This window comes from Chinchilla lanigera, unplaced genomic scaffold (assembly GCF_000276665.1).
Source record: "Chinchilla lanigera isolate Chin_1 unplaced genomic scaffold, ChiLan1.0 scaffold00079, whole genome shotgun sequence".
Classification (NCBI taxonomy): Eukaryota; Metazoa; Chordata; class Mammalia; order Rodentia; family Chinchillidae; genus Chinchilla; species Chinchilla lanigera.
Window position 1 is genome coordinate 8,357,112 of NW_004955480.1, and position 19,826 is coordinate 8,376,937.

General features: G+C 37.3%; 1 protein-coding gene across 1 annotated transcript in view; it reads left to right on the forward strand.

The window, feature by feature from the left end:
* Positions 1-3,845: 3,845 nt before the first annotated feature.
* The window catches only part of Fbxl5 (F-box and leucine-rich repeat protein 5), a gene marked incomplete at its 5' end in the record, with an annotated part of 36,947 nt that continues 20,966 nt past the window's right edge, over positions 3,846-19,826 (forward strand). The window contains 5 exon segments of the mRNA XM_013503309.1: positions 3,846-4,061; positions 10,215-10,310; positions 12,039-12,225; positions 14,366-14,548; positions 17,030-17,155. Coding sequence (XP_013358763.1) covers positions 3,846-4,061; positions 10,215-10,310; positions 12,039-12,225; positions 14,366-14,548; positions 17,030-17,155 — 808 coding nt within the window.

The window sequence follows — 19,826 nt, forward strand, 5'->3', positions numbered from 1 at the left end:
CTAGTTCTTCTTTTGATTTTTTGAAGACCTTCTGTACTGTTTTCCACAATGGCATTACCATTTTTTATTTATTTATTTATTTTTGTCTTTTTGAGACAGGGTCTTGCTATGCAGTTCAGGCTGGCCTTGAGCTCACTTTGTAGCCCAGGCTGGCCTTGAACTCAAAACCAATCCTCCTGACTCAGCCTCCTGAGTGCTGGAGGAGGATCTTTTTTTTTTTTTTTTTTTGTGGTACCAGGGATTGAACTTTTAACCTCGTGCTTGCCAGGCAGGCACTTACGCCACTGAGCTATTTCCCTAGCCCCAAGCCTCCTGAGTGCTGGGATTACAGCTGTGCACCACCACGCCTGGCCCATTTTGTAAGGACCTCTAATGATAGTCTTGTTTTGGACTAAATGCACAAACAATAACAGAAAAACCTAAGTAGGGCTAACAGATGTTATAGTCTGTGTTCTTTAACTGTACTGACTGATCATCACAAGAACCTGAGGTGGTAGTTAATATTACTAGCTGTGTTTTTCAGATGGAGAAGCTGAGATGTAGGGATATTTAGTGACTTGCTGGCTGAATCCATTTACCAGCTGGCTCCAGAGTCCATGCTTTTAGCTGGAGTGCTTAATTCATTTTATAAGGTAGGGTGTTTTGTTTTTTATTTATTGAGACAAGGCTTTGCTGTGTATTCCACACTGATCTTGAGCTCACTGTGTAGCCCAGGCTGGCTTCAAACTCGCCACAAGTCTCCTGCCTCAGCCTCCTAAGTAGAGTTTTTTATTGAACTAATTTGCTTCTCAGTTTGTACCATGGCACAGAACTTTACCGTACGCTGTTCTGGAATCTAAAGCATTTTCAATCACCTCCTGAAGGATATACAAAATTTCAGACATGTCTTTTTTTTTTTTTTTCAGACAGGAATTCGCTGTGTAGTGCAGGCTACCTTTGAACTCCCAGTGATCCTCCTCCCTCAGTGTTGGGATTATAGGGTTGTACCACCAAGCCCCACCAGGCGTATTTTAAGATGTTATCTTTCTTAATTCACTGGTGCATTGTTTACTTTATTGCCATTTATATACGTTATTAGTACTTTTGATATGTCATAGTTCTACTGAGACTTCTTAAGGGATTTAAGTGGAATGATACTGATAAAATTTGCAGCAACTACCAACTAATCTCATGTGTCATTTCTTAGAATCCTTAAAATCTGTAATGTATGTTTAATCAAATCGACCTGGCCTATTGTTTTTTTTGTTGTTGTTGTTTTGTTTTTTCTCCGGTACCGGGAACGAAACTCATGACCTTGCGCTTGCCAGGCAGGCGCTTTTGGCCGCTGAGCTAAATCCCCAGCCCCTCGACCTGGCCTATTTTTAAATGGTTCAAGAGCTAGGAGTTGTTTTTGCATTGTTACATTGTTGGAAAAAAATCAGAAGAATATTTTGTGATTTGTGAAAATTCTATGAAATTTCAAATTTGTGCCTGTAAATACAAAGTTGTATGGAAATACAGCGATGGCATTTAACGGTTGTATGTGATTACTTTTGTTCTACTGCAACTGATTTAAATAGTTACTATGGCTCATATACACTGAAAAGTTAAAATATTTACTATTGGCCCTTGTATTTTATTTTCCTTCACTAGAATGTGAACTCCATAAAGATAAAAATTTTTTTTTGTTCACGCATTCATGTATCCTGAGTATTGTCTTCCCAGTAAATATTTGAATAGACTAAAAAGTTCATTAATTTATAAAATTGAATGTTTAATTTTCAAAATATAGCTAACACTTAAATACTGCACCATGTGATGGATAGGTTTGTTATTCACATTCAACACTAGGATAAAAGTGAGATACTGAAAAGAAAATTAACCAAGGTTACACATTTAAATAAATGATAGATCTGGGATCTGATCCTTGGAAATCTGATTTTAGGGTTGGTTTCCTATAAATTATGCTTAATGCCTGATCTATACTGCCTTGTTTATTTGGTTTTTTTTGAGTACGGGGCATTATACCCAGGGCCTTCACGCTAAGCACATTCGAAACATTTTTTCATTATGGAGCAGGATCTCAGTGAGTTGCTCAGCAAGGCGTGGTGGTACATTTTAATCCCAGAACTGTGGAGGCTGAGGCAGGAGGATTGCCACAGGTTCGAGGACAGCCTGAGCTACATAGTGAGTTCATAGGCCAGCCTGAACTACATAGTGAGACTCTGTCTCAAAAGACCAAAAAAAACCCCGGAAAATATACGAGTTGCTAAATTGGCCAGGCGGAGTTGAATTTATGATATACCTGCTTCCTGCTTAGCTTCCCAGAATGTTGGAATTGCAGGCATGTGCCACCATGCCTGATTCACACTGTCTTTTATAGCGGATGCTTAGTCAGTTCTGCTTGGTGTGGTGGTGCATGCTGTAATCCCAGTATTGAGGAGGCCAAGCGGGGAGGAGGATTGCTATGACTTCAAGGATAGTCTAAAACTACAAAATGAGGTTCCTTCTCTGTCTCTCCTTCCTCCTTCCCTCCCTCCCTCTCTCTCTCTCCCTCCCTCTCTCTCTGTCCCTCCCTCCCTCCTTCTCTCCCTCCATCAAAGATAGTTTAATTATGTAAATGGAATTATTTGCTTTAAGAGTTTTTGTATTATCTTCTTTGATGCTCTGTCATTAGACCTCAGTTTTGCTAAGAACAGGCAATAAAACAAGTTGGGTTGTGCTGAATTTTAGGAATACTATATCAGACTTTAGACAGCAAGGCTGGGGAATATGGTGTTAGCATTTCTCCTTTTGTTTACCTGTTGTATTTAACCTAATCATGTTTCCCCTTTTAAAATGAGTTTTGAAACTAGAATTGATAAAATAGAACATAGATTAAATACAGGTACTGGTGAGTTTGAAAATTACTTTTAAATTTTAACTTGAAGCAAGTGTGTTGATCATATGTATGTTTTAAATATTTTGGTGTAAAAAATTAGAATTACATTGGGAATAGGCGTTTTTTTGTTGAATATTAGAATTAAAACGATAGTATATATTTCTTCTGATTTGTATCTTTCCTTCAAGTAGAAATTTACTTTTTCATTGTTTGGTGTCCTGAGTTTCCATAAGTTATTAAGGGTTTATGCCAGTTTTCTCAACAAACAAGCAAACACATTTCCCTGCATTATTTAGTAATGTTCTCATAAGTCAGTATTTTATAATTCTTTTCTTTTTTTTTTAAATTTTGAGACAGGGTCTTACTATGTAGTTAAGGTTGGCTTTGAACTCACTAGGTAACCTAGTCTGGTCTCACACTTGCAGCTATCCTCTTGCCTCAACCTCCTGAGTGCTAATATTACAGGCATGCGCCACCGTACCAGCTGTAATTATTTTCTGAACAGATGAGTTTCCTGTTGATATTAGAGTCTTAAGAAACCATATGGAATATTTTTGAATTTGTAAATTGTGAAATTATATTAACATAAAGAACATTTTGAAAAAAGAAAAAAGGACTCTATTATCCTAACACAACTCTTAACGTGTCTGTCCGGTATACTTGCTGATATTTATTTTATATATATAAGTAACGGAATTTGCAGTTTGGAAGGAACTGGGTATCATCCTTTTTACTTAAAGAAACTGTGATTTGTGCATCATTTTTCTGTATCACTAGATCCTTCAGAATGCAAAGCAACATCTTTCTGGCCTAGTATAGTTTTTAGTTATACCATTATAAATTATGAATTTCCTTTACTTATATTTTAACATAACCAAGTATAAGGAAAACATCTTGCTATTAAATAGGAATACATTTGAATATTGGTACCTTGTTATATGCTTGCATGTATTTATTATGTCTTTCTTTTTCAATTTTTATTCAGCTTTCTAAAACCAACTTTTCCAACAACAACGATTTCCGTGCCCTTCTGCAGTCTTTGTATGCTACTTTCAAAGAGTTCAAAATGCATGAGCAGATTGAGAATGAGTACATCATTGGCTTGCTTCAACAACGCAGCCAGACCATTTACAACGTACATTCTGACAATAAACTCTCTGAGATGCTTAGCCTCTTTGAAAAGGGACTGAAGAATGTGAAGGTAAGTTACAAAAATCGGTATCTATCACAACCTGTGCATTTTGTTGCCACTGGCAAAACTTGTTAACATTTTATAATAAATGCTATTATGTTAAAATGTTCTTTCAGTTAAAGATGTAGGAAGACTTTATCAAGAGGTATGGGTGCAGTAGAGTGGAGTAGGGTACTGGATACTACTGGAAGAGAGATTCATGTTTCTATTAATATTTCTCTAGACTCTGAATTTTGTATTGTATTCACATATGTGATGTGACTGAAAAGTATGGTGTATGTTTAATTAAAAATTTATTACTATAAAAAACATGAGCAGATTGAAAATGAGTTGCCATTGATCTCCCTCAAGATATTTCCCCTCACTTTGAACACACATCACAACAGTCTTGCTGCTATCTGAAGCAGTATTGAGTTTTTTTGTGTGTGTGTTTATTTGCTCTGTTGCAGCTGCCTTGATATTTTGAGTTGAGGCAGAAGGGTTACCTTGCATGGTAGTTCTGGCTTTGCGGAAGAGGCAGAAGTCACACAGTGCTAGGTCTGTTGAGTAGGGTGGATGAGGACGCTGTAATGTTTCTGTGAGCCTGTTTATCTATCGGATGGCACTTGGCAGCAGCATTCACCATATTTTTGATCGCACCTTTAGTTACTCATGGAAGTGGACTACAAGAACTGCTTCAGGATGTGGCAGGAGGGATAGGGTAGGGGTGTCTTATGCTTTAGAGCCAAACCAGTGGTGGCCGACTGATGGCAGGTGGGCTGCAGTGGGCTGTTTGTATCGGTGAAAGCTCTAAAAGGCTCACCATCCCAGATTTAGACTGTTCCCCCAGTCTCCTGTGTTCAGAGGCGGTACTTGCAGGTGATTGATCTTGATCGTGGGCGCTGTACTTGTCGCTCATTTAGTCCACTGATGAATCCATACCGAAAATGTGCTTTTAGGAGGTGGGATCTGTTGGAAGAGGCTGGTCACTGCAGGCATGACCTGAAAGGTTGCATCCCCACCTTGCTTCCAGGATGTGAATAGCTTTCCTCTCCTGGACTGTTCAGCACGCCCTGCCTGCCGTGGGGCCAGTCGAACAGGGACTAAATCCTGTAAACACTGAGCCAAAATAAGCTTCTCCTTCTTAAAGTTGTAGGCGTCAGGTTTGCATCTGGTGATGGGAAAGTGGTTAAGATGGGAGCAAGAGGCGGTATTTTGAAGTGAACTAATGGCAGTGTGTCTTTTACTGTAATAATTTTTTTTTAGTATAAATATCCTTGCTTTTTTTTACTTTTTTTTTTTTTTCCGTACCGGAAATCGAACTCATGACCTTGAGCTTGCCAGGCAGGCACTGTGCCGCTGAGCTAAATCCCCAGCCCCCATTTTTTTACTTTTTATTTCCTTTATTCATCCCCTTTCCCTCCCCTCCTTCTCTACTCCCTCCATCTTTCGATCCCTTTCCCATTTGAGAAAGATCTATTTTGTCTACCTCCTGTCTTTTATTTTGTTCTCTATGTAAAATTTGGGTTTCTCAAATAAGAGATACTGGGTGATATTTAAGCTTGTGTGTCTCTTTTTTTTAACATACGGTCTCAAGGTACATCCTTTTTCCTAAGAATGACTCACATTTGCCTTTCTTTATGGCAGAGTAATACTTTATTGTTATAAATATATTTTCCTTATCCATTTATCTGTTGATGGACTTATAGGCTGCTTCCAAGATTTGGCTATTAATAATTGTGCTGTTACAAACATGAGTATGTATCACTATAATATAGTCTTTTAACTCCTTTGGGAAGATAACTAGAAGGGGAATAGCTGGATTGAATGGAATTTCGAGTTTTAATCTTTTGAGGACTCCCCATACTGATTTCCATAGTGGTTGTATGAGTTTACTTTCTCACTGACAGTATAGAAGGTCCCCTCCCTGTGGCCCCCCTCCTGCAGCTTTGCCAGCGTGTGTTATTATTTAATTTCTTGATGATGGCCTTCTTTCTAGAGTAAGATGGAATCTCAGTGTTTTTTTAATTTACATTTCTTGAATGGCCAGCAATGTTGAACATTTCTTCATGTATTTATTGGCCATTTGTACTACTTTTTCTCTGAAATGTCTGTTCATCTCGCCCATTTTTTGATTGATCTTTTATTTAGGGAGTCTAATTGTTTGTAAGTTCTTTATGTATTCTGCTTGTCCTCTGAGGGCTAGCTGGCAATTTTTTTTTTTTTTTTTTTTTGCATTCTATAGATTTCCTTTTTACTCTGCTGGTTGTTTCTTTACCATGCAGAAGCTTTTTCATTTGATATAATCCCATTTGTTGGTTCTTGGTACTATTTCCTGTGCAACCAGGGTTCTGTTGAGGTAGTCCTTGCCTGTGCCTATGACTTCAAGAGTTTTACCTGTTTTAAGGGGCTGGGGATTTAGCTCAGTGGCAAAGCGCCTGCCTGGCAAGCGCAAAGTCATGAGTTCGGTTCCCGGTACCGGAGAAAAACCAAAAAAAATAAAAAATAAAAAAAGAGTTTTACCTGTTTTATCTTCTAGCAGGATATTTCTGTTTCAACACTGAGTTCTTTGATCTGTTTTGATTTTAGTTTAGTACATGGTGACAGATACGGGTCTTGATTCAGTCTGCATGTGGATAGCCAGTTTTCCTACACCGTTTATGAAAGAGGTTATCTTTTATCCAGTGTATGTTTTTGACCCCTTTGTCTAAGATCAAATAGCTGAGTGTGCTTGGGATTGTTTCTGCATCTTCCATTCCATTAATCTTCGTGTCTGGGGTTTGATTTGTTTTGGTCTTTTTGAGACAGGGTCTCACTATGTAGTCCTGGCTGGACTTGAACTAACTTTGTAGTCCAGACTGGTTTCATACTTACAGCAATCCTTTTGCTTCAGCCTCCTGAGTGCTGGGACTACAGGTGTGCGCCACCACTCCACGCCCTCATGTCTCTTTTTGTGCCAGTAGCATGTTTTGTTTTGTTTTGTTTTTTTCTACTGTGGCTTTGTAATTTCAAAACTGGGATTGCAATGCCTCCTGCTTTGGTCTTATTGCCCAGGATTGCCCTTGTCATTCTCAATCTCTTCTGATTCCACATGAATTTTAGCCTTTTTTTCTCCAGTTCTGTGAAGATTGCTGTTGGTATTTTTATTAGGATTGCATTAAATCTGTGTATCAATTTTGGAAATACGGCTATTTGGACTATATTGCTTCTGCCCATCCAGGAACAGGGTATAATCTCTCCATTTTCTGATGTCCTTTTTAATTTACTTTCTCAGTGTACTGTAGTTTTTATTGCAGAGGTCTTTCACTGCATCAGGTTAATTCCTAAGTATTTAATTTTTCTTGGTGCTATTGTGAATGGTATTTTTTTCCCTAATTTTTCTCAATTCATTATTAGTGTACAGGAATGCTACTGATTTTTGTGTGTTGATTTTATATTTACTGCGTTACTATGGAATTTGTTACTAATTCTGTGACAGTTTTTTGGGGGTCTGCTATGTGGAGAATCATAATTTGAAAGTGATCTCAATTTGACTTCCTTTAATTTGTTTTACATGTATATTCATAAAAGATACTGGTCTATAGTAGTCTTTTTCTTTTTTTTGATCCTTATCTGTTTTAGAATCAGGGTAATGTTAGCTTTCATGATTTTGAGAGTATTCCTTTCCTTTCAGTTTCATTAAAGGGCTTGAGGAGTATTGGTGTCAAGTCTTCCCTGAAGATTTTTGTAGAATTCAGCAGTGAATCCATCCTGATATGAGCTTTTCTTAGTTGATAGGTTTTTTGTTTGTGGTTCAGTCTCATTGCCTGTTCTCTCCTCCTGTATGACACTTAACCAGAGTAAAGAGATCTGTGGGCCAGGTGTGGTGGTTGAGGCCTGCAGTCATAGCACTCAGGAGGCTGAGGCAGGAGGACTACCATGAGTTTGTGCCAGCCTGGATTGCATAGTGAGTTCAAGGTCAGCCTGCACTACATAGCGAGACCCTGTCTCAAAAAGCAAAAAAAGGAAGAAAAGAGATTTGTAATTATAATACACAATGTATGTGATTCAGAGATTTACAAACATCAAGACAAACTAAATATTGACATATAATGGATACCTACTAAATGCAGTAAGTGTACCATCATTAAAATAGGAAAGAATTCAAAGATAATAGCATAAACTTAACTGAATATCTAAATATTTTTTTTTTTTTTTTGGTTTTCCTCCGGTACCGGGAACCGAACTCACGACCTTGCGTTTGCCAGGCAAGCGCTTTTGCCGCTGAGCTAAATCCCCAGCCCCTAAATATCTAAATATTAATAAGGCTCAATTGTTACACAAGTAAAGGAGGTGGGGAACCAGAGAATGCAAGAAGTTTGAAAATTAGGAGGATGAGGAAGTGAGAAAAATGAGATAAAATATTCTATTAAGCATAAAAGAAAATTAATAAGATTGGATAAAAGTATCCATGAAGAAGAAATAGAAAGAAAAAGCAGTAAAATGAAAGATGCAAATAATAAGAAAGAAAAAGAAAAAAAAAAAAAACAAAAAAGCAAAAGAACCATACCCTGAAATACCAAGAGAAAAAAAAATAAAAAAAATTGTCCAAATTCCTGCATAGTTTTGAAGGAGTGCTTTCTTTACAGTATCTACAGTATTGGGCTCTAGTAGATATGAGGGAGGGATAGTGAGTGACTGCTATGACCTATTTTTATTCCACACTAATGGTTCTGAATCCTGAATCCTGCCCCGTCTTTCCTGCTTAGTATGGGCAGTCAGTGGTGTCTACCATGAGGCTGTAGTCAGTCCAGCAGCATTACTTTCCATGCCCCTTTGTGCATACCAAGTCACAGCTTTCTCTGCCTAGCCTTATACCTGTGGGTTTCTGAGGTGCACTGCCTTCCTGCCATGGCCCCTCTGTTCATATACCCCAGGCTGTGGCAACAATCAAGCTGATGTATATGTTCATATTGACAGGTGGGGAAAGCAAATAGATCAGTGAGCTCTATGCTGGATGTAGGCAGCAGGGCAGGGCTTCAAGCCGCCTGCTGTACTTAATGCCAACGCTTTCAGACCCAGGCCCTTCTGAAAGTTGCCCATGCCTGGCCTGGCTTCTGATCACTGGTGTGAGTCTACATGTATTTCCCAACCTGAGCTTAAAGTTCTCAGTGGTGTCAGTGTCTAGCCTGCATCCCCTCTGCAACTGTTTCTTCTGTCTTCTCCGTTGTCACTGTGGTAAGTGACCTCAGAAACCCTGAAGCAGAGTTGTTCTGTAGTTCATCCTTAAATAATAAACTTCTTTCCAAAACGGCTCCTGATTAAACACTCTCAAATATGCTGGGTGCTGTTCTGACTCCAGTCTGCTCTGGGGAAGGAATTCCTTTTTTTTTTTTTTTTGAGACGAGGTCTTGCTGTGTAGTTCAGGATGGCCTTGACCTCACTATGTAGCACAGGTTGGCCTCAAAGTTAATGGCAATCCATATGCCACCACGCCCGGCAGGAATTACTTTCAAAGTCAAACGCCAAGCTGTTTCTACAGTTTCCTGTAGTTATGGGCTTTTCTTGTGGCCAGTGCTGCCAGCTGGCTCTATTGTTCCTTCCTGGGGCCTCTGGCCCTCTCAGGTCACCTTGTGTCAGTGGAGACTAACCTCCCACCCTGGAAGTCTGGGGGGCTTTCCAGAGTGCTTCATTCTTTTCTTTGTTTGTGCTTTGTTTCTCTAGCTTCTCTGCAGTTCTAGTTTTCTTGTCATCTCCCTCCTGATTCCTAGAGATCTATTTTTCTCTTTTTGCCAAGTTGTTTTCCAGTTCAATTCCTGATTATGGAGAGGCTGAATTTCGCGGCTGGTCTGTATTCTGCCATGTTTAATCCTCTTGGTTTTGTTTGTTTTTTTGGGACAGGATCTCACTATGTAGTGCAGGCTGATCTTGAACTCACTATGTACCCCAGGCTGGCCTCAAACTCACAGCCAACCTTCTGCCTCAGCCTCCGGAGTGCTGGGATTCCAGGTGTTGCCTGGCTACTATGTTTAATTGTCTAGCTTTTGTACTAAAAGTACAGAGACCATTTTGTTATTTGTTGGTCTTTTTTTTTTTTTTCTCCCCCTGAGGTTTCATGTCAAATTTTGAAACTTCCTGGGAACCAGGTACAGTATAATAATGAAGCAAAACTTTTAGTGACAACATATTATGTTTTGTTTCCAGAATGAATATGAGCAGTTAAATTATGCAAAACAGCTGAAAGAGAGATTGGAGGCTTTTACAAGAGATTTTCTTCCACACATGAAAGAGGAAGAAGAGGTAAGCACAATTTTTCCCCATTGCAATTGGATTTATAATATTTTTAAAGTACCATTTTGTTTTGGTTTTTTAAAATAATGCATGGGGGGCTGGGAATTTAGCTCAGCGGCACAGTGCCTGCCTGGCAAGCGCAAGGTCATGAGTTCAATTCCTGGTACCGGAAGAAAAACAAAAACAAAAACAAACAAATAAAATAATGCATAGGATGGTAAGTGTAGTTAATGGAGAGAAACCTTCAGCTCCTTTTGGTAACTGAAGACAAATCCCAGGGGAAAAAAATGGTATTTGATTTATCTTCTCAGGTTGTTGCCTTAGTGAATAAATAAGTTAGTCTAGTTTACTCAAGAAGTATGTATGTATGTTCGTGTGTAGGTTGCACTGTTATATATTAGTAACTTTTTATGCCCCCAATACCTTTTCAGAATCTATTGAGGATTATGTAAATTTTAAAATATTCATATGCTAAATTTAAAGACTCCTTAATGTGTTTTTGAGTAGTGGAGTTTAGGAATCAGATTGTAGTTTTAAATTTATCAGTCTTCTGCCAAATGTATATGTATTAGGGTATTACTGGATTGGAGAAACATTTCCTCTTTCTGTTCTATGGGGTGAATATCATGGTAAGATAAAAAGTATTTTATGAGGAAATGGTTAATTTTTTAGCTGTTGATTGTCAACTTTGATTTTACCTTATAATCAAATTGGTAAATTGAAAAAAAATATACAGGTGCAGGCTTGTAATCCCAGCTCTCAGGGCTGCTGAACCAGGCGTATCACAAGTTTGAGCCTAGCCTGGAAAATTTAGTGACTTTGCAAAACCTTGTCTCACAATAAAATAGAAAAGGGGCTGGCCTGTAGCTGTGTAAAGGCGCTGGGTTTAAAACATAAACACATACACATAAGCCCTTTCCAAGCCAGTTCAGTGAGTGGGATGAGTGGACAGAGTCATCTTTCAAGGCTCCCAGCTCACTGCAATACAGTGCATTTAGTCAGCACTGAAATCATTGAGTTACTTGAGCAGTATTCCTTTTTTTTGCTTTTTGTTTGTTTTATTGAGGCGGGTTCTTGTTACATTGCCAACACTGGTATTGAACGTGTGTCTCGTTCTCCCACCTCAGCCTCCCAGGTTGGCTGGATTACAGGTGTGCACCACTGTGTCTGTCTTAGAGCAGTATTTTTTTAACCTGTAATGCGCATTCCAATTATCTATGAAGCAGCAAAAACAAAAACTTTGGTTCTACCTGTAAAACTTATAAATTGGAGGTGGGCACTAAGCATAGGTTTTGTAGAAGAAATCTCCATGGGTTGTTCTCAGATGAACCAGCGTACTAAAATACTGATGTAAGGATGCATCTCCAAAGTTCAGAAACAGTAATGAATGGTTCAGTATCCCAGTAGACCTGTGACTTTTGTTTCTAGTATACTGCGTATCATTCTCATTTGAGGTAGGGGCCCTGTATTACAAATTTTGTAAAGGAAAATCTTGTCTGATGCTTTAAAATTTTCTGGCCCTGATTTATTAGCTTGGGGAAACCACCAAAAGAAGGATTTTTGAGGGGCCATATACTTTGCTTGTTTGGATAAACTTATTGGTAATAACTAAACTTTGTATCTATTTGACATATTTGGTCGTAGTACTACACTTAAGCTGTTAACTATTTAAAGTGTATAGAGTAGAAGAATAAAATTAAGTATGTTTTCTTGGAATATCTTTTTAAAAAAATTTAGGTTTTTCAGCCCATGTTAATGGAATATTTTACCTATGAAGAGCTTAAGGATATTAAGAAGAAAGTGATTGCACAACACTGCTCTCAGAAGGATACTGCAGAACTCCTTAGAGGTCTTAGCCTATGGAATCAAGCTGAAGAACGACAGAAGTTTTTCAAATATTGTATGGATGAAAAATCAGATACAGGTGAGAGTCTATATTTAGAGAATAATTTATTAGTTCAAGACCATTGATATTGTTAGCATTTGTAGATTAGTTTGAGGAATAATTTAAGTCAGTTAAAGGCTGTTTTTTTGCACTTATAAATGTAGTTGGAGAACTGGGTGTGATGGTACATGCCTCTCATCCTAGCACTCAGCACTTAATAATTTAACATGTTCTTGGGCCTTATGCAATATAGTGTGTCTTGGTTAAGTTTATATGTACACATTAATATTGGTCCAATCACAGTTATTGGGACTTACCACATACAGAGCATGTTTGTAGTATCGTCAGACTTTCTGAGCTCCACTTATCATAGTAGCTGCTTTTATCTTTCCTTACATTTTCCATCAATTTTCAAAGCTGTGGTTCCTGACTTACTGTGGTTCAACTTACAATTTTTTGACTTCACAATTGTATGAAAGTGAGTCACATACCATAACTCCGATTTTGAAGTTCATCTTTCTGGGCCAGCTGTGTGCCGTATGATATGTTCACAGTGCTGGGCAGCCCTGCTCCCAGCCAGCCGTTTGTTCACAAAGGGAAAAATCAGTAGCTCTACAGAGCACTGTGGTGCCAAGCCGTGATGTTTAGTAGCTTAGGTGTATTCAGTGCATTTTCACCTTTGGGTTATTTGTGCTGATGATGGGTTTATTGGGATGTAACCCTGCTATAAGTCAAGGAGCATCGGTAGTTTATTCCTATCTTTTCCTACTTATCATTCTTAGTTTATACCCGGTGATACTCAGGGCACTGCTTCTCAGGTAGGAGAGGCAGCTTTTTTTAAGTGCAGTTACTTTGAAAATACAAGTAAGAAATGCAAATAAGATATGATTGCCTTTTTTTTTTAATGGATTACTTCTTCCTTAGTTTTTCGGTTTGTCTTCAATAGCCTTTCCCTTTACAACCTCCCTAAGTAAACAGCATCGTTAGGCTAACAGAACTCTTCTGCTGTTTCTAGATGGGCAATAGCAATGTCATTCCTGTTCAAGTAGTCTCCATTTTTTTTAAAAAGTGGTCCTTTTCTCATTTTATTTAGCAAAGTAGGTGAGATTCATAATGAAACAAAAACGATTTACAAGTTAAGCTATGATTAAACCCATAAAACTTGTAAGCTTTAGTGTGTGATGCAGCTTGTGCCTTAGATACCAAGCTACCAAGCTAAAACCTGTTGTGTCTGGTTTAATTGTAGTTATAACTTGAGATTTAAAAGCATCACACTTAACTATATTTAATTTTCCCACTCCTTCAAAGCAAATTATTCTACATTATGTTGAAGATATTTTACACTTAAAAAGTGTTGGCAATTAATTTGACCATAGCATTTCTATATTTAGGTTACTTTGTAACGATAACTCACATATATATATTACTCAAATTCTTCATAGTACTTCAGTGATAAATCTTTTGCATTTTATATTCTTCATTGTAATACCACATTTTCATTTTTCTTTTAGAAAATTTCTGCTGAAATAATAGATTTGCATCCTCCAATAGATTCTAGTAGAAGGTTCCTTATCTGTGTGCCAGCATCAGAAAGAGTTACATTATGTCTTTTCAACTGGCAGATAAATAATTTAAGAAGATTAAGGCAACTATAGGTTAAAGAAATCAGATTTTGCAGACTTTATGTGAAGTATGAAAATCAGAGAGGGAACACAAGGAAGGTACTGGCAGGAATCAAAATGTATGAATAGAAAATGTGAGATTGTGTGCCATTAAAAATGCCTTGTAGATCTCGTAATCTGGCAGACTCTATTATTGTTGATTTAAAGTTGTACAACCTGTTTGGTTTCTTTTCAAATGATGCTACTTATGCTACAAAGTCAGTATTGTTTTTTCTGTGATGCCTTTCTAAGAGGAAGTCAGTTCTGTGTTCATTTTGTAGCTCTCACCGATGAAGGATGATCTGGGCCATGATAGTTTTAACTGCAGGTTCTTAACAAGCTTAACATCCCCATGTTACCTCTAATAGGTGTTACTTCCTTTTCACATCTTGCAAGCAGGAAGAAATTAATTTCAGGCACTGTAGTTTGCTTATACAAATGTAATCTTAATTTCTTCCTGCATTTGTTCTTATAGCCTTTCCTGCTAAAGTTGTTTTTATTCTTTTTTTAAATTTCAGAAGCAGAAGTGGCAGAGCACTCTACAGCTATAACCCATCTTCCACCTGAGGTAATGCTGTCAATTTTCAGTTACCTTAATCCTCAAGAATTATGTCGGTGCAGTCAAGTCAGCACCAAATGGTCTCAGCTGGCAAAAACTGGATCCCTTTGGAAACATCTTTACCCTGTACATTGGGCCAGAGGTAGGTAAATGGGATTTTAGTTTGTTTAAAAAAATATGTCAGTACATTTTTCTAGATGAATACTCATAGTCATTGATAAGCAAGGTTAGGGGAATCTTGATAATTACCAAACAATGCATTTTATACTTAAATAATATATTCTTGGTATATATATTTCAGGAAAGATAGCAGTGCTGAAGTAGCCATGTGAATTATATGGTGTCTACCATTGCCTTCAAAATAGTAAGAAAAGAAACAGTTGGAAGAGGGAATTTAAAAAGTTGGAAAGATATTGCTAATTATTATTATTATTATTAATTTTTTTTTTGTTGTTGTTGTTGTTTTTCTCTGGTACCGGGAACCGAACTCACGACCTTGCGCTTGCCAGGCAGGCACTTTGCCGCTGAGCTAAATCGCCAGCCCCGATATTGCTAATTATTGAAGATAGGTGATGGATGCATGGGGATTCATTGTAGTAATTCTTTCAACATTTGGTTCTATTTGGAGTTTTTCATAATAAAAAGTAAAATGTAGATTTACAGAACTGTTTACATATTTAGAGTATTTTAAAAATACAGAATAAATTCTATGGAATTTAAAGATGAAGCACCATTATGGCTCCCTTTTCTGGGGGCTCAAAATAACTATTTTTTTTTCTTTAGTGTAGTTTTTTTGAGTGGTTAGTAGCTCTCATTCTCTATATCATAGTTTCGTACTCATTTCATTGTGGTAAGTTACTTTCACATATGAACAGTTAAAGAAAAATTTTTCTTGAGGATATAATGCTAAGTAATGGGATTTCATGGGATAAATGCAAGTAATATGGTATACATTTTTCTGTCACTGAATTAAAGCGCTTCTGGGTTGACTATTCAAAATTCATATGAATTTTTAAAATAATTTTCTGTTATGTGTGACTGTGTGACTTAAACGTGCAAATGGGAATATCTCCCATAATTTTCTCTGACTAAATTACGATTCTTAGAAGCAGTTTATTACAATAATATGTAGGGGTTTTTTGTGTTTGTTTTTGAGAGGAGGGGGGGTCTCACGATGTTGCCCAGTCTGGCCTGTAACCTGTTGCCCACCTTCTTAAATGTCCCGTGTACCTGGGATCGCACAGGCACGTGTTGTCATCTCGGCTTGCAGTCCTTTTAATAAAATAAGTTGTAGATGTTTAGTGTCTCTTAAGTGAAACTATTTGGAGTATTGGAATTGACTTATATAATTCAAATTATTAGAATTATTTTTATGTGGATTAATTTTTAATAGAATAATGAAATATTGAACAAAAAGGCAAATATGGATGTATCAAATACTTTTTTTACTAAGGTGTTTCTAATTAAGAGTTAAGAAAAATGCAAGTGCCTGCCTGCCAAGTGCAAGGTCTTGAGTTCAATCCCCGGTACCAAAAAAAAAAAAATGTATAACTAGATTTGATATGTGATCAAATGAGATTATCCAGTGCTAACTTTTACAAAGACACCCAAATCTTAAGTATAATTTTTTTCTGTTTTTAATATATATGAACAAAAAGTTTCAATAAAATATGGTTATTATTTACTTGGGGTATTTGAGTGGCTTTACGCTCTTCCATGGGATATTGAAGTATCTGGAGACAAGTTTGCTTTTTCTGTGTTTGGATATTATATTGGAGTCCAGTGGATGGAGGTCAAGGTTGTGCCAATCATCCTACAACCCATAGGTCAGCTCCCCACAACAATGAAAATGTCAGTGTTGTGTAGGTTGAAAAACTCTGACTTAGATATAATGTTAAAAATTTAGTAAATTAATTCTGCATTGCCTCACTTCATGGTCATATACTTTATTTAGTTGCAGTATAATCTCCAGGATCTGTACATTTATACTTTCTCTTTGCCTTAATCTTTCCCTTTGACTTCTTCTCGCACATTCTTCTGAATTGTTGATTGATTCACCACAGAGTAGAAAGTCATGCTTCGTTTTGTTTATTAGCTATCATCCTAATGGGGCTATCAGTGAAGCCACTGTGAAGCCACGGTAGGGAAAAAGGTTAGGTTGCTTTCAGTGATTTTTAAAAATTGCATGTAAGGCTATTGGTAATTGTTTCTTTTAGAAATGGGATATAACCATTAAGCTTACTTGTATAAAAGGTGAACTTGAAAAACTTTTTACGTAGAGAGTAGTATATAATGAGTATATAGCAGACTAAGGTTTTGTAATGGTTTCCATAGTTTTAGAGAGTAAGACTTACTTTGAATAATCATCAATTATTGTTTAGTTAATTAATAGTGTTAACTGAAGCCACATAGAGTTCTTTTCAGTACATTTGAAGATGAATCCTTTGCTTATTTAAGTATAATTTTTTAAAAACCACAATTAAGTATTTTTGAAAACAGTTCCATTGCGTGGGGCTAATACATCTTTTGTGTGTAGAGATTTTTATTGTAAATACTTTTTTTTTGGTAATAGTAGATGTTCTAATCTTACTTTATAACTCTTCTTTGTTTATTCATTGAGTAGGGGATTGGTATAGTGGTCCTGCCACCGAACTTGATACGGAGCCTGATGATGAGTGGGTGAAAAGTAGGCAAGATGAGAGTCGTGCTTTTCAGGAGTGGGATGAAGATGCTGATGTAGACGAATCTGGTAAGCCGTGTGTGGAATTAAAATCATCACATGATGTTTTACTAGCTGCCATATTTAGTGGTAATTGCTAGCATTCCTGTTTTGTGTTTTTCAAAGAAGTTTGTTTTTAAGCCTACTGCTTTTTAAAATCTGAAGGAGTAATAATAAGTAAATGTAAAATTTATTCTAATTGATGTGGTTTAAATGTGCTTAGCTTTGCTTCCCGTGTGTTTTATATTAAAATTTAAAAAATGAGAAAATGATTCTGAGTTTCCATATGAGAATAACATCTATTCATTATAGAGCTTCATCATTTACAATGTGCTTTTTAGAGCCAGTTAATTAATCAGTTCCTCAGCCTTACTGAGTCATCTGTGGCCCTGAGGAAGGAGAGATGAGGCTCCCGAGTCTGTGTATTCATGTGTAAAGTGGTAACACTTGCCTCATAAGGGTGTTGTACTGGAAGGCTCTGGACTGGGGTGTAGCTCAATAGCAGAGCACTTACCTAGCATTTGTGAGACTCTGGGTTTAATTCCCAGCACTGCAGCCCTTCCAAATACATTTTCTTTTTTTTTTCCTGGTACTGGGAATTGAACTCACGACCTTGCGCTTGCCAGGCAGGCGCTTTGCGGCTGAGCTAAATCCCTAGCCCCTCAAATACTGTTTCATACATGAAAATTCTTTGTAAGTGGCGAGGAGTTATAAAAAGTAGGGTAACCATTCTTTATGCACTATGGGAAAGTTCAAGGTTTATCAGAATGTATTCCTACCCTTTCAGATCTCCTGTGGACGAGAATTTAGAATGCATAATTCTTAATTCAAAGTATGGAATGAAAAATGCTATAGTTAGAGGCAAATGGACGCTGTTTGTGTGGAGGAAGATAGAAGTTCTGTTTTAGATACTATTCTAGATAGAAATTACTAAAAGATAATTAAATTGTAAAATGTTAATAGTGTTCTACTTGCTAAAACAAATTGTGGGAAATCTCTGGTTAGAATAATGCTTTTTACTCAAACCGCTCCAGTGAAAGAGCTAAACGTGGAAAGGAAGACCTGTGGGGTTTAGTTTTGGAAGGTGTTTTATAAGGGAGAGGCGTATCTCACTTAGATTTGGTGATGTGTGTACCTGTGGCAGGCACTGTCTAAACATGGGGGCACAGTGACAGAACAGAGCGGGAGAAAGCACACTAGCCTTGCTGAGCTGAGAACTTTGAGATGGAAGGCAGACAAGAGTGGAGGAAAAGAAGGGAAAGTGTTTCAGAAAGGGAAGAAGTTGCCATTTTTAAAAAAGTGATTTAGTTTCTCTGAGATCTGAGTGAAAACCCAAAGGAGGTGAGGTCCTTGCTTACCTGTCACTTTAGGGGAGACTTAATGCATCATCTCTTGAAAATTAACTCACAATACCCACGATAAGAATTAGAAAGGCTGTGTCAAGGCTTTTGTGTATTTGTTCCCAGTACTTGAGAGAGGACCATCTTTGCCTTTCATACTGAAAGCCATAGCTGGGCGTGGTGGAGCACCCCTGTAATCCCAGTGCTCTGGAGGCTGAGGCAGGAGGATCATTGTGAATTCAAAGCCAGCCTGGGCTACATAGTGAGTTTAAGGCCAGCCTGTGCAATGTATATAGTGAGACCCTTTCTCAAAAAATCAAGCCAAAACAAAGAAAGGTATAAAGACTGGGGTTAGGGCTTGCTTGTAGTGTAGTGGTAGAGCACTGCTTAGCACCTTTGAGGCCTGGGTTCAGTTACCCTCCTTCCCCCAAGGAAAAAAAGATTGAGCCTTTCGGAGACAGTGTTCTCTATCCCAGTGGTGAGTGGACTCAAGACTGCCCTGTGGATCTGCCATCTATTTCAGTGCTGTTTACAGTTTAGATGACTTTACTCCTCATGCAGAGATGACTACTCATTAAACTTTTATTGTTTCTTAGAGATTTTACAGTGAGCGACACACATGTATGTAGGGAGGGCCACAGAAACAAAGGGAGGGCTGGGAGTGAAGTCATAGTAGAATAAATAGGGCTTACTAAGGTAATTCTTATTTCTTTACATTTTACATATATGTCTGGTGAAAGAGAAATTTAGGATAATAGCTATGACATGAAACCATTAGTTACAAATTATTTTTTCACTTACAATCCTTTTGTCCACTGTTTTATTTTAAATCAGTTTTCCTTGACTTTTTCTGCTAAAATGTTTTCTGTTTTGAGATACTCAAGTTAGGTTTTTAAGTAATAAGGACAATAACAATAGTATCTTGAGAAAGGATTTAAAATTATTAGTTCTTTTTTAATGTGTATTTTTCTTTATATAAAACTGGCATTTTAAAGTAAAAGGTTTTTTATGTGTGGTGATTGTTTCATTAGTGCAACCTGCTGTAAACATCCAAGCTGAATTATATTCCTGCCCTTAAAAACATTTTTTTTTACTTTGAGAAAGTGTCTGTGTATTGCCCAAGCTGGGCTCAGGCTTGTGATTCCTCTGTTCCGTCCTCCCTCGGATTACAGGTGTGGGCCATGCTCGTTTTTAACTTCTTAATGATTTTAGGGTTCCTTCCTTTGCTTGATTCATTATGTTTAGGCTAAGTTAGTTTAGTTTCAAATCTATTCAGCTTTCTGTCCTTACTTCAGTAGAATAATTGATTATACATTTAACTATGTGTCTTTTCTTTTGATATATATTCTATTTTCTCTTGA